This window comes from Hemitrygon akajei, chromosome 2, assembly GCF_048418815.1.
Source record: "Hemitrygon akajei chromosome 2, sHemAka1.3, whole genome shotgun sequence".
NCBI classification, from domain to species: Eukaryota; Metazoa; Chordata; class Chondrichthyes; order Myliobatiformes; family Dasyatidae; genus Hemitrygon; species Hemitrygon akajei.
This window is the reverse complement of record NC_133125.1, coordinates 40,058,464-40,074,747: the sequence shown is the minus strand read 5'-3', so window position 1 is coordinate 40,074,747 and position 16,284 is coordinate 40,058,464. Positions and strand designations below refer to the sequence as shown.

At 39.8% G+C, this 16,284-nt stretch overlaps 1 protein-coding gene across 1 annotated transcript in view; it reads left to right on the top strand.

Moving 5' to 3' along the window:
- Positions 1-16,284, top strand: part of LOC140740979 (uncharacterized) — a 109,103-nt gene that overhangs the window by 73,341 nt on the left and 19,478 nt on the right. Inside the window, exons 9-11 of the mRNA XM_073070621.1 lie at positions 2,922-3,111; positions 3,218-3,345; positions 8,862-8,978. Of these exons, the coding sequence (XP_072926722.1) occupies positions 2,922-3,111; positions 3,218-3,345; positions 8,862-8,978 (435 nt within the window). The remainder of the gene's footprint in view (positions 1-2,921; positions 3,112-3,217; positions 3,346-8,861; positions 8,979-16,284) is intronic.

Here is a 16,284-nt window from a genome sequence, read left to right as displayed (position 1 = left end):
GTTGACAACAGGATTACATTATAAAGGAGACATGAATAGGCAGTCCTGCAACATATCATTCTTTTACTTTTAGATATATAGTATCATTGGAAAGGCAACATTTCCCCACATCTTGTCACTGCCATATTTTTTTCCAGAACCACAACACCGTGCAGTACTAGTCTGATGCTGATATGAAAGTGAAGGAACAACAAACATGTTCAAATAACTTGAGTGACTCTGATGTAATGTTTAAAAGAATGGCATTTCCAGAACAAAGCTGCTTTTGTTTTGGCAGCAAACGCTGCAGTGATACTGCTTCATTAAAGAATTGTCTTGGTACATTAGTGATGGTGCATTTGAAATCCAATGGCCAAATACCTTAAATGTTATGTAAGCCCTAAATAAAGTTGGCTTTTTAAGTTGTTTTCATAATCATCACTATGTGCCATGTCTTATGATGTGGGTGATCATGGTTTTTCTTAACAAATTTTTCTACACAAGTAGTTTGCCATTGCCTTCTTCTGGTCAGTGTCTTTACAAGACAGGTAATCCGAGCCGTTATCATTACTCTTCAGAGATTGTCTGCCTGGCATCAGTGGTCGCATAACAAGGACTTGCGCTATGCACCAGCTATTCATATGACCATTCACCACCTGTTCCCATGGCTTCACATGACCCTGACTGGGTGAGGGGGCTAAGCAGGTACTACACCTTGCCCACAGGTCACTCATCTGAGTGCTACCGGTACCATGTAACCCAGTACTACTTGTCGCATGGTCGGGTGGTCGGTGACTAAACCAGCTCCCCCACCAGGCTTGCCTGGTGAGGAGGGGGCTAGACACCCTGCAGGATGAAAAACAAGACCTGTCAAAGGGTGAATGAACCCTCTCGTAGGGTCAACGGCCATCTAGCAAAAGTTCTGCGAAGCGCGGATAGGGCATCCCTTGCATCGAAGCTTGGTCTGGCCATTCACCGCAACAGAACTTCCCCCAGCTGTCTTGGACCCCACCAAGCCACTGGATCCGGGAGAGGATGTTGAGAGGGTGGGTCTGGACCTGTGCAACCCCCTACTCACCTAAAATCCATTCACGCACATGCTGCTCCTTTCTGAGGAGTGGGATATCCTCAATACACCCTAGTCCTGTAGCGGATCAGCCTGTACAGCCACTCCAGGACGCACATATCAAACCCCACTAACTGACTGAAAGGAACCATCATCATCCTATGGGATGGATAGCCAAAGAGAGAGAGCAGAGGGAAGGAGTGCCTTACACCTCCTTTGGTAAAGACATATCTCCACCCCACCACCAATTAAGTTGTGTTGTGGGTTTTAAATAATGCCAAATGCATATGAGAATACTGAACCAACATCACAGAATGTCCTTAGGGAGAAAGACTTCAAAATCCATCACTAAGAGTTGCTCGGTAACATCACCACTCACTGGCTGCTAGACTCAGTGTATGCACGGGAATCAGCAACCTCCTTGGCCTCATCCTCATCAACCTACCTGCTGCAGATCTGCTACTTCTGGATAGAGTTGACAGTAGTGTCCACTCCACTGTTCTGTGGAGACAAAGTCTGTTTTCATACCAAGGACATGCTCCATGCCTCCGTGGGCAAACACTTGTTCTTGCAGGTCTTGGTAAAGTCAGTGATGACTGTGGCATATTTATTCAATCCATTAATGAACCCCTGCACATGGCCAAGTCCACTAATTCAATGCAATCCTGTATATGCTTCTCTGCCTCCTTTGACTGTACTTTCACCTTCGCCACTGCTGCCTGTACACAGATAGCAAAACCATGGTCTGGTGGTCAGATTTTCTGATTGGTGGGTGTGAGATGGCTCAGTAGGCATACCTGATGGCTGTGTAACTGTGTGTTGGGTCCTCTGGTGTTACAGATTGTATGGTGGTTGTAGTTTGGCAGGGGATTCTTCGAGCTAGCCTGGTTGAAGTCTCTCTGGATGATGGAGAAAGCATGGAGCTACTCTGTTTCATGCTTATTAATCATGGTGCTCGTTTCCTCAAGTGATGTCTGCCTTGGGTGGGATGTCTACTCCAACCAGGATAACAGCAGAGAACTTCCTTGGCAGATAGTACATGATTTAGTTTTGTACAATCTGCATACTCTAACCTTTTCAGAGCAAGAAGTGTTTTATGCTCAAATTCAGATCCTATAACAACTGTTGGCAAAGCACAACAGTTCATTATGTGTATAGACTCTTGCCAGCCTCCCATTCCTCAACAACGTTCAGCACTTGTATTTCAAGTGCAACATTATGGAAGGATATATGATGCAGGCAAAATTTTGAAACATGGTATATATTTCCCCATGAGCTGACAAGCAAGCATTTTTAGAAATGCATTCACAGATCGAATTCCAGATTTAATGAATGGAGCTCTAGTGTCCTATTATACATTCTTGGCAAGAAAACCTCTGCTACAGGGTGATTTCATAAAACCAATGCTAACTCTTTCTACTATTTCACACTGTACAGCCTCACAGTGCCAGAGACCCAAGTTTGATCCTGAACTCAGGAGAGAACTGGAACTTACAAGTTCACTCTGTCACTGTGTGAGTTTCCATTCGGTGTTCCACATCAGAAAGATCTTGGGTTGGTAGATTAATTAGCCAATGTAAATCCCCCCGGTGTGTACATGAGTGACAGAAATGGGGTGGGGGTGTACGATAAGAACAAAATTGGGCCTAATGTAGGATTAATGTGAAATAAGTGGTTGGTGTTCACCTGGATTCAGTGAGCCCATGGGCTTTTTTCAGTGCTGTATCTCTCCAAGATTCTCATCAGCTCAAATTTTGGTTCGTCTACACATGTAATTTAAGTTATTAATGAATAGGAAAGGTCAAATATGCATGGCATTTATTAAAAGTCCTTTGTCCCTGCTGGATCTCATTGTCCTCTTTATTTTCTTACATAGTCTGAAAGAGCTGGAACTATTTGGATGTCATGCGCTAAGCTCACAGTGCTTGACTCATGTGGCACAGGAGTGCTTAAACCTGCAGATTCTCAACATCGGCCGAATCCCAAAGCTTACGACAGCTTGTTTGACATGGATAGTAACCAATCTGAAAGATCTAAGCACTCTGAATTTATCTGGATTGAATGCGGTGAGACTAGAAAACGATACAGATAAGCGGAGGAATTTCTATCCTCAGTACTCAGTTTTACAAGCAGCGTGTGGCCTTCTAAAAGCAACTTCTGTTATTTTTGCAGGTTCATGACTCTGTTGTGCATCACATTGCCAGACGTTGCCCAAAAATGGACCGCCTCATTCTCAGCTCCTGCCCTCAGATGACAGATATCAGTCTTTTTGAAATGGGCACTTACTTGTCTACTATAAGGTAAAAGCCCAAAGAAAGACACTTAATATCACCTGGGTAAATTCCCTGGAAGCCTGGTGCACACACTGTTGATGGACAAGAAGTGGCTCTCTATTTAGGACTTGCTGTTTAATATTGATCTCAGACATGAAAATATTACTGTTGCATCAGCTTGTTTAAGAACTGTTATATGCATGTTTCTCTGAGTTACTGTCACATTAGTAAACCCAGCCTCATGATTAAGCTGAAGCCCATACTGTAAGTGCCAGGTGTTTCACCATGTGAAGTTTAAGTCTTAGTAATAACCTCTAAGTGAAGTGCCATGATCTAAACTGGTGGGGACGAATGTCAAATACAGAGGCAGATGGTCCTTTTCCCTTGCTGTTCTCTATATCTCTGATAGCAGCGAAGTTGCTGGCCCCAAGTGCATGATGCATAAGAAGAGACACTAATTACGCAAACTAAAGGACACATGCACAAGATGCAGTGTGATGAGTGAGGTACAACATGAGATGTCTTATGAAGACAACACTAGGCATCAGTCTCAATGACTTCCACCCTTCATAAGTCACGTGCTCTGTGGGAGCAGAGCCCATAGTCACAAGCACACCTCCTCCAAGATAGTGATCTACCGTAGCTGGATGGGGCCATCTCTGGTGTCCTACTCCAGGCAGTGATTGTGAACATTCTTCTCCTGCAAGGGAGATGAAAGACTGATATTGTTTTACTGTGTGGTTTTGAAATAATTGTCATGCTGGATTAGCTGTCCAGTACTGGGAGCAGGTCTGCCATGACCCTGGCATTGATCTCCTATTCCACCTTTGCCCTTTGGCACTTTAATTTGGTCCAAAGGGCCTCCCTGCACCATCTCATCTCTGTCAAGTTTACCCATGGTGAATCAGGGTTCCAGTCCCTGCTTGAAACAGTATCTTCAGCAGCCATTCTTGAAGCCCAAGCTTCCCGCATTGGAATTCATGGACATAAGCAGTGGAGGGCCTATTTCAGAGATGAAAATCTGATGTAATTGACTGCAGATGATTTACACATCCTTTTAGTAACTGTTAACACTCAACAATGAAAACTCAGTGAATCAATGTACTAGGTATATTAACTATGCAACATGAGGCTTGAGAACGAAAACCATATCTCAATGGCATTTGGATAAGCACTTCAAACCCAGGGGCAGAGAATTTCTGGGTCCATACATGTTTCTGTTTTCTTTATTGGAAAAGGTGCATGCTATGAGTTGGAAGATGGAAGAAGGGATTGTGTAAATTAACTGTATGATAGATTTCTGTGTTTCCATTGGTATAAAATAAATGGTGCACAACATATGCTCCAGTTGGAAACAAGTCTCAGCAGCCTGAAATATATATGCTAAACCAACTCAACGTGATAGTATGTACAGGCTCTGTTGACATGCAATACAAAGCATCAAGTGTTGCAGAAAAGATTTGAGATGTGAAAACTCTCACAAAAACATTTCCTTTATCAGCTGCACTTAGGCTGTCCTTCTGGATTCAGGATGTTTAACTACTCATCCAACTTCACGAGGCTGAAATGGCTAATGAGGTTAATTTGGGAACTGCAGATTCTTTCTCAAATGGAACAAGTGGTGGTTGATTGGATTAGTCAGTTGACATGTTGCATTTCTTCAAAGAAGCTTTAAACACAAGGTTGATTCTTTTCTGCTGTCATTCTAGTAGATGCCTCCCACAACAGTGTTTGGAATAGAATTTCTGTTTATTTGGAGTTTCTTCCTGAATGAAGTTCCAAAATTAACAAAGGGAATCCCAACTATTTTCTTGATTAGTTTTTAGTCTTTAAGAATTGTCTCAGATAAATGTCTGCCCGGATTAATGGATGGCTCAATTAACCAGAATCCACTCTACCTACAAATGTCCAATCAAGTTAAAACATTCATAACTGTGGCAAAGATATGATTTATAATAATCAAAATCTGTTTGTCCTTGCATTAAATGCTTTCAAAGTAAACAGGTTGCTCAAAGAACGGACAAAGAGGTGTTTCACAAAATATACAAGAGGATGTCAACAATAGTAACGTATATAACTTCAACTCTTCTATGAGAGGAACTGGATTTTTTAATATTTTTCCGCTTTGTTCGTTTCAACCTATGCCAAGTACCAAAGTGCAATTGATCATTTTACCCCCCCCCCCAGACAGAATCAGGTTTATTATTACTGAATTACCTCATGTGAAATTTGTTGCTTTGCAGCTGTGTTACAGTGCAAAAACATTTTAAATAATTACTATAAATGACAAAATAATTAAATAATGCAAAAAGAAGGACTAATGAGATAGTATTTATGAGTTCATAGACTGTTCAAAAATTTGAAGAGGAAGAAAGTGTGGGTCTTCAGGCTCCTGTACCATCTCCCCAATGCTAGTAATGAGAAGAGTCATGTCCCAGGTGGTGAGAGTCCTCTGTGATGGATGCCACCTTCCTGATGCTCTGACCCTTGATAGTAGGATGTGTCCATGATAGAGATGGCTGAGTCTACAAACTGACATCATAAAAATGGATAATATTATTAAAATAGAATCAGAAGCCAGTAATTCTCTGAGATCTTCCACTCTACTACTATTTATGAGGTCTAGTGATGGAGTGGAAGCATCTTGGACAATATCATGTATATAGAATCATTGCTTTAAAGCTCAAAATAAATTAAAATAGTATATTAGAATGACTACAGAATATACACCTCAACAATCCTAAGAAGGCTATACAATAATACATGAGCAGCAGAGGCATCAAAGAAACAGTAGTCTGAACGGTAAACAGAAAAACACATCAGGGTATTGAAAGGAAATTCACAAGCATCTCTTAGATTCCAATTGTTTTATAATCACCAAGAACTGCTGTTCATCTTTCTGTAGAGGACATTTTCAAAATCTTTGAAGACTGCAAAGTGATTGCAATAATATTGTTTGTTTGAAATTATGATTACATCATTTCCATGAAGAGGTTATTTATTTGTTTATTTTTCTCTGTTCAAGCTAGTAAAACCTGAGGTGCAGGCACAGGCCAGCACGCTCATTTCTCAATTGCTAGGAACTTTTGGATTATTCTGGTGGGGTTCAGTGTTGTGGCTTTCTGGAGATTTACATAAGTATTACTGTAATGCTATTGTGTAGTGAGTTTGGGATGATGTCAGCTGTAGGTATTACTATCAGGGCAACATATACACTATAGCCTTTCAATTTTCTGTTTTAATTCAGCATATTTCTGGTGCTTTTCACTTATTCATTTCTGTATGTTATGTCTTTATATCTATTAAGTAAGTTTGTTCTTTCTTGTTTTTCCTGTAATATTATACCTGGATGGATATTATGGATTATCCTTTCTGTAATAATGAATCGGTCATGTGCTTCAGCGACACTAGATCAGGTTTTTAGGTTAAAACAATATTGTTAGGTGTCCTTTTATTTTCATTGCCTCCCCTCCATCCTCATCGAATGTGCTTTCTCCGCCCTTGGTAGAGTGAACATTAGCTGCAAGGCCCTAACTTTAAAATTCCCCATTAAACCTGCCAGTCGGTTTACAGGCATGTCTCAGCTGAGTTGATCCATTAAGTGTTCCTCTCCGACTGATGTTTTAGTCATTAGTCCTAAAAACTCCCTAGAATTCGAGCATCATCGGGTGTTTAAATATGTAGTTGCAAGGTATTTTGGAACACTTTTATCAATAAAGGGCAATTTATTATTGAAGTATGTACAATCCTGGGTAGATGCATTTTCTTTTGAAGTAGATTCTATGAAGAAAAATTTTACTTTGAAGGTATTAAAAAGTGTTTTGGGTCTAGGCTGTTTCTTAGATAATATTGGGCACAGGTTCTATCAAATTTCAACCAGATCTACTGGCAGATTGGATGTTAACTGGAACATTCGCAAGAGGAAGATGAAATGCAATCTTAAGCCTGGTCATGGGACATCATACAGGTGCTTTCCTAACAGTGTCTAATGTGGAAGCTTTAGCCCCTGCAGTTTTCCCAAGTTTCTAACTGACAAATCTTCCTGCTAAGCAGGTGTCAGGTTAAGGTTGGCTCAAAGACCAATACCCAATTGAAGCAAATGGGAGAAACTGGATGCTGTGAGAAAGAAAAGTAGAAATTTGTTTTTTGGTTCTTAAAATTAATGTGAATCTTTTAACAGTTTTGAAGATAATTTTTGTTTATGTTTCATTTTTTAAATGGTATATTTTCACAATCATGTTATTTTTCTAAAAGAGTTTGAATGTTTTGTGAAAAACATTCAATAATATTGACACTTGTGTCAACGGGTGAGCCTGGGGCAGGTCCTTCTTGGCAGACAAAGCCGTATTATAAATGCAGTTATTCTGCTTAGTCCATCGATGGAGGCAATTTCTGTGCTGCAGTGTATCACACCTGTGGCCTGGGACGCAGACTGCCAATGGATGACAATGCCAAGAGAAACAGCATGGCCTAAGAGTTTCACAGTCAGCAGTGTCAGGCTAGCAGAAAATCTGCCCTATTTGTTGCTAGGGAGTGGGAAAATCTGTTTTTAGAAAAACTATCTGTCAGCTTCTTCCTAACCACCTGAGAATCTGCTTAATAGCAGAGGAGCTAGTCTGCCTGGATGACTAAAAATCTGTTTGATAATCTAGGATGTCACTTAAACCCAACAAGAACTTTACCATGCTCTTCATGTACACCAAAAGGGCATACATGAAGCGTAAATGTTCAAATGGTACCTCACAAAATTACAGCTAAATCCTGAATTTATGTGGTCTCTGAAGAAAATGTGAAGAATTTGGCAGCACAACACAAAAAGTATGAGATAAACTCAGCAGGTGAGGCAGCATCTGTGGAGGGAGATAGGTCGTCAACAGCTTGTCTTGAGACTGAGTCCAGATGAAGGATCTTGTCCATTTCCTTCTGTACATCCTGCCTTACCTGCTGAGCTCCTCCAGCACTTCTTGTGTTGTTCCAGATTCCAGCAGCTGTGGTCTCTTGTGTTTCCAAAAATTTGTAAGAATGTAGTTATGCAGCCTCATATTGTTAACAAAAAAATTTCTTCATCTTTAGATAGGTACAAGAGACCTAAATCACTCCACTGTCAGACCAACACTTTGTGGAAAAGCTTTTGCTGCAAGTGGAACCCAATTCAGTTAGGGAAAGGATTTGCTCTAGGCAATTTAACACAATGTTAACTCCAAAATCACCTTAATACTTTTGTAGATCTGAGATATGACATTCTTACATTTTGCTAGTTTATATTTGTAAAGTCTTGTCACACCTGAGCAATAATAATGCTGCCCAATAGATAGTGAGAATAATTGGTATCACAGTTCCTCAGCTGTGCCAGTGAAGAAGAGAACTGATTTGTGTGCTGTGAAGCCTCTTTCCTGACCACTAAACAAAATACTTGTGTTGCATTAAGCCAGTTATGTTTTATGTTTTAACAAGGTGACAGACTTCAGGTAGCAAATTGCATTCTTGTACTTTGTGTATCCTACTTCATCTCCCTGACATACTCATTTGGTTCCTCTCTCCAGGTACCTTGATGTCAGTGGCTGTAAGAAAGTGACAGATACTGGAGTCCAGGCATTAGCAATGAGCTGCCACAAGTTGCAATATCTTGACCTCAGCTCCACAGCAGTTGGCAAATATGGGTGAGTAATTATCAGGCTAGATCAGACTTTCCCCCCTTTTCCTCATCTATTTAAATGCTATAGCACGGGAATCAGACTATGGTGTTTCACACACTTGTTGGAGTTCTGATGTATGCTATTTTATTAGAAATATTGACCCATTCATTTTAAATAGGTCAATCCTTGCATTAATTAAAATAGAAAACAAAGGCATAAATATCAACAATGAACAGTTTCATATTTAGGCTGATGAAAAGATAGTAATAAAAACCACAGTGATGATAATATTTTTATTCGTGACTACAGTTTTATCCCTAAAAAGTTGTAATATTCACAATGTATAATTATCAAATGAAACACAGGACATTTTTGTTCTTATTACTGCACTCGGGTGTGTAGGACTCCTTGACCATTGTATTCAGAACATAATTGGGCATGAGGTTTCATACATAATGCAGTCTATTGCATTCCACCCAGGTGATTCATAGCCCATCTTTTGTCCTTTCTTTTCCATTCAGAGACTGAGTATTCTAATACCAGTATATTTTACAATCGGGTAATACCAGCTGCTGAAGCAGATAAAACCTTTGTCCTAAGATGCTTATCAAGGATGTATTTAACTACTGGGTGGGATGCCATACTTTTTTATTATTTAATAATGATTGCAAGATCATTAGTAGCATGTACATGGACATTTCTGCAAAGCAGTTCAGTATTTCCTTGTTTCTCATTCAAGTGAAGTGCAAAGGGTCTTACTTCATACCCAAGAGCATTTAAGGCAACAGAAAGGGTAGCAATCAACAACTAGTGTGAATGCTATCTGCATTAAAATGCACTTAATGCCTAGATCCATCCTACTACAATAGTCCTACTACAATGTAGTTGCCTGTCAGTATCATTACTCCTGTTGTGAAGTGCACTCTGAACAGTAGTTATCGCTCTTTATTGTGATGACAATCCTAGGGTCTTTCTTCATCTAACCTGGATTTCTGCATATGTATAGTTTTGAAATAACTACTAAAGTATCATGAGATTTCCGAGGAATAGTATTCATTCTGCTTCTCTATTGTAACCATAAAACTCAAAATCAGAGTGTTTTTCAGTATCATTTCACTCCTTCAGCAGTCAATTACAGTTTCAGCCTAGCTGGTAATGACAGACCTCATAAGATTTTTGTGCCAGTCTGCACTGCCAAAGGAACTTCCTCAAACCTTATACCAACCTGGGGCAGTTCAGGTTACGTTTGTAGCCTTAGGTGAAGTTGTTCACCTCTGAAATTACAACATTCCAAAACTGCCAGGTAAGGTCTATTTACAGAACTGGGGTTGTCCTGAGGTGGACCTTATTTTGAAGTGCAGTATCTTTGGGAGACACATATCTGGAAATTTATACTTTTGATTATCTAGGTGATCTAAAAATAAACAAGATAAAATCTATTTAATTTCCACTAGTCTTAAAGTTCAGCTGGCAATATTTAATCACTGGAGAGTGATTTCTTATTCTCGTGGAATAACGTCTTTCCTGACAAGGGGGATAACTCTGTTTGCAGGTGAAACACATGGCTGTGAAAATAATCTCAGGTTCTGGGGTCTCTTTTGTGATGTTGACTCTGAGACTGCAGGAAATGTTTCTGACAGCTCTGGATACCTTTCTTCTTCTTCCCTTTTCTTCTACTTTGTGCATCTTAATCTTGGGAAGATGCATTTAGTTCACTGCAGTATTCTCTTATTAATCCTTCTATTGCACCCATTATGATCTCATCTGTCTTGTTGGTTTCCTTGTCGACAACATCATCTGATGAATCCTTTGTGTTCGTATCTCCATTGACTCCTTTCTTTTTGGCCAACCATTCACCCAGCTGGGCTTTGGTCTTTGCATCTACTTTTACCAAAGCAGCTTTTTGTCTCCCACTTGAAGTTCACGCAATAACCTTAATGCACACAGAATAGATTCTGGGTCTTTTTACTCACAAAAGCTGAATGCTTACAACCTTCCTGATGTCCCTTAAACTCTCTTCCAGCATAAGGCCAAGCCACATTTCGCAAGTAAGTGCCTGACTAACATATCGGAAGTTTTCTCAGATATGTTGCCTACAAAAATTGTTGTAGTCAGACAAATGCTTTCATCACGTTCATGTTTCTTCCTAGCAGCAAGCTCCTTCCTTGATCCAATATATTGTCCAACTGGAGGCACAGAGGCTGACACTAACACCCGTTTGTCCTCTGTTGGGTAGCAGTTCACAGTGTTCAGCATGGAGACAGTTGGAGTATCATCCAGTACCTTTCTTAATTCACTTGCACGTGGCTTCATTGCAGGGGATGCGGCATGCAAATAATGGATGGATCTCCTGTAAACTTGTAGGTGCCTCAACTAATCACAGCCCCACAATTCTGGTCCTCCTGTTTTTACCTTACAAGCTCAATGTGACTTGATGGTTGCATTTCACAGTTACGAATGTCATTACGACAAGAGTTATCTTTTCTCCAGTAAAAGTTCTTGGTTGGATTTCTGCAGGCTTCAGTTTACTATCTTTGAAATGCCGTTCAAACTCTTTTAGTGGAATGACTGAAACAGCTGATCCAGTGTCCAATTCCATGTTAATTAATTTGTTGCTCACTTCTGGTGCAAACCATTTTGCTTGTTTATTAGTAATTTTCACACTGTAAATCCCAAGGCTATACAATCCTATGTCACTCTCATCATTATCAGATTTTTTATCAACAGCATGTAGATTAGGGCTCTTCTGAAACTGCAACTTGAAATTTTATCTTTTTCTCTTCCCTGTGCAGTCTATTTATTTTTGTCTGCTCGATGTGCTTTATGTATGTAACCATATAACCATATAACAATTACAACATGGAAACAGGCCATCTCCGCCCTTCTAGTCCATGCCGAAGACTTACTCTCACTTAGTCCCACCTACCTGCACTTAGCCCATAATCCTCCAATCCTTTCCAGTCCGTATACCTATCCAATTTTGCTTTAAATGACAATATCGAACCTGTCTCTAACACTTCTACTGGAAGCTCATTCCACACAGCTACCACTCTCTGAGTAAAGAAGTTCCCCCTCGTGTTACCCCTAAACTTTTGCCCCTTAACTCATTTGAATTTCCCCGACTCTTAATGGAAAAGCCTATCCACGTCAACTCTATTTATCCCGCTCATAATTTTAAATACCTCTATCAAGCCCCCCCCCCCCCCACCAACCTTCTATGCTTCAAAGAATAAAGACCTAACTTGTTCAACCTTTCTCTGTAACTTAGGTGCTGAAACCCAGGTAATATTCTAGTAAATCTCCTCTGTACTCTCTCTATTTTGTTGACATCTTTCCTATAATTCAGTTGCCAGAACTGTACACAATACTCCAAATTTGGCCTCATCAATGCCTTGTACAATTTTAACATTACATCCCAACTCCTATACTCAATGTTCTGACTTATAAAGGCCAGCATACCAAAAGCTTTCTTCACCACCCTATCCACATGAGATTCCATCTTCAGGGAATTATGCACCATTATTCATAGATCACTCTGTTCTACTGCATTCCTCAATGCCCTACCATTTACTAAGTATGTCCTATTTTGATTAGTCCTACCAAAATGTAGCACCTCACACTTATCAGCATTAAACTCCATCTGCCATCTTTCAGCCCACTCTTCTAACTGGCCTAAATCTCTCTGCAAGCTTTGAAAACCTACTTCATTATCCACAACGCCACCTATCTTAGTATCATCTGCACACTTACTAATCCAATTTACCACCCCATCATCCAGATCATTAATGTATATGACAAACAACATTGGACCCAGTACAGATCTCTGAGGCATACCACTAGTCACCGGCCTCCAACCTGACAAACAGTTATCTACCACTACTCTCTGGCATCTTCCATCCAGCCACTGTTGAATCCATTTTACTACTTCATTATTAATACCTAATGACTAAACCTTCCTAACTAACCTTCCATGTGGAACCTTGTCAAAGGCCTTACTGAAGTCCATATAGACAACATCCACTGCTTTCCCCTCTTGACACAAAGTATGTGTCCAACTTTGTTTCATTTTCTGCAAGTTTTGCCATTTACTTGGTCTGTGTGAGCTCCTGCCACAACAGTAACTCAATTTGTTTGGCCAGGCCAGTTCCTGCTTAAACAATGCAATTTTGTTCACTCTCACCTTCATTCCTGACCGAACTCAATTGTGTCTCTGTTGGTGGTTTCCATTGAAATAGCGATTTTGACTGCTCTTTTAAATGTAAGTTGTTTTTCAGTTTGGGGCCATTTTTGAGTACTTTCTTTTAAAATTCCACAAACTAATCAACCTCTCAGTGCATCAGTAAGCCCATTACTGAACTGACAATCTCTTCAGTTCACTCACATACGCTGAAATGGACTCCCGTTTTTATTGATTCTTCTTATAAAACCTAAAGCATTCTACAATCAACAGTAACTTTGGTTCTAAGTGTTTCTGCATCACTTTGACAATAGCAACAAAGCTCACATCAGGTGGTTTGGCTGTAACAGTCAAACTTCGAAGCAAACTGTATGCCTTTAAACCTAATGCACTTGTCAAAATTGGCACTTGGTACTCATTGGTCATTTCATTTGCTTCAAAGTACTGTTCTAATAGTTCAATATATATGAGCCAATTACCTGCTGTGCACCCAAACTCGTCAATCTTTCCGAGGTAGCCAGCCATTTCTGATTTTTTGTCAATGATTATTATCACCCGGTACTCACTCTTTATGAACCTGTAAATTCTTCCATTTTCTGACGCTTTTTAAACTGCACAGTCTGCATATGCTGCTCTCATTCACCATTCCTCATGTGCTGCTTTAAAAACTTGAACATCTTGCTATGTTTGAACGGGTCAGTAGCCGTCTTGGGTTCATTTAAAAAATATCCCGTTGCCAATGTTACGTTCTGTAACTTCAAAACTTCAAACTAATTCAAGGGAAGAGATGGGGGTCCAAAATGCAGGTGTGACTTTGAGTTTACTTCAAGCAAGATGCGCATATATCACGTGATAGTGTGATGATGTATACAATTAACATACTTTTACATACAACCCATAATTAATTGTTTAAATGAACAAGGATGCTGCTTAATCAACACACACACACACACACACACACACACACACACACACACACACACACACACACACACACACACACGAGATTACTCATACTCAGATATTGCTTACGTATTAAGGTCACAACTGGATCAAAACTATATTGCAATGGAACAGAATTTTGCAATGAGAGAGGATCCTAGGGAGATCCACAGAAAGGGCTAAGTATCTACCATGAGGGATACCAAACTGCGTAAGGCTGGAAGTGTCTCAAACCTATCACACAAGCATATTTCTTAATACTGTGGTTCCTAACTTTCTATGTGCATAGTTGGATGTTCCTGAACACGTTCAAGCACTCCCATTTGAATGATGTAGTGCATGATGGAGAAGAAGAAGAGTGATGAAAAAGAATATAAAAGTTAGATAAGGTATCAAATAATCAATTGGGAAGGAAGTGGTTTCACCAAGATGAATATATAAACCTAGGAGCATATCTAATAAAAACATTTCCACAACTCACAGAGAAAAAACAATAGGAGCAAATAATATTTTATTTAGTGCTTCCCAAGGACACTAATAAAATACATATGAAAGTAAAGGAGATCAGTGGTGGCAATGGACCTTTAAAATGGAAAGAAAATAGATAATTGTCTTTTAGATCAGAGAACAGTCACAGCCTGAGACCTTGACTGACCATTTCACTGCACAGATACTGCTTGAGCCACTGAGTTCCTTTAACATTTCAACTGTTGTTCCATAGTCCAGTGTTTGCCATCTTTGTGACTCCAAGATAACCAGATGCACCTAGAGAGTAGACTTGAGAAAGAACAAGATATACCATTAGCATTCTATTACTTCTGTTCATAATGACTTATACAAAATCCCATCAGCCCTCTTGGGAGATGGTCAGAGCTTCCATGACAATTCTATGGGAAGAAACAGCTCACTGAAAAGACAGACAACAAAGTAGGAAGCTTGCAACTGCTGTCCTACAGAGATTAACATGAGAACTATTATTAATCCACTGACATAAAATGATTTGGATTCAGAAATTTGACCACATTTTAAATAATATGAATGACTTGAAACTGGGTTGTAGAGTCAATACTAAGGAACCCGTAGGGGCTTCATGACATGTCGAAGAATTAGGTTGTCCTGACTGATATCATGCTAATTATTGTCTTTACTTTGATTCCCAGCATAATTGCATTATCTATTGACTCGTGTACCTTTTTTTCTCTTTGCCCATGATTTGCACACTCATGAGCCACATCGTTTGCTCCGTGGGTCACACATGATCGCTTTCCCTGGTTGTCCATATTATTTCTCCAGAATACTTCCTAAAAGGAGGAGCAATATAAATTGTGGAATTTATGACATAGTAACAACAGGCCTACGTGTTCACTGTGGCATCCTTGTAAAGCAGCGAAGGAGTCAGAGCAATTTTTTTTAGTATCTCATCAGCCTATTTACTTGCGAGCATGTGAAGTGAGCCTTGTGATAAGGCACAGTCACAAAATTCAAAGTTCAACTAAAATTTATTATCAAAGTATATATATGTCACCATATACAACCCTGAGATTCCTTTTCTTGCAGGCATACTCATTAAACCCAAAATAGCATCAAAGAAAGACTGCACCAATTTGGGAGTTCAACCACTGTGCCAAAGACAACAAACTGTGCAAATACAAAATAAAAGAAATAATAATAATAATAAAATAAATAAGCAATAGGTATCAAGAACATGAGATGAAGAGTCCTTGAAAGTAAGTTGACAGGTTCTGGGAACATTTCATTGACGGCACCAATGATGTTATCCCCTTTGGTTCATGTAGATGTGCTCAATGGAGGGAAGAGCTTTACCTGTGATGGAATGGGCCACATCCACTACTTTTCATTGGATTTTCCTTTCAAGAGCATTGGTGTTTCCATACCAGGCTGTGATGCTGTCAATAAATGTACTCCCCACTAGACATCTATAGGAGTTTTTCAAATCTTTGCATACTCCTAAGGAAGTAGAAGCACTGTTGTTCTTTCTTCATAATTGCACATATATGCTGGGCCTAAGACAAATCCTCTGAAATAATAACGCTGAGGAACGTAAAGTTGCTGACCCTCTCCACCTCTGATCCTGCACTCAGAACTGACTCTTGGACCTCTGGTTATCTCCTCCCAAAGTCATTAATCAGTTCCTTGGTCTGGCTGACATTCAGTAAGAGGTTGTTGCTATGGCACCATTCAGCCAGATTT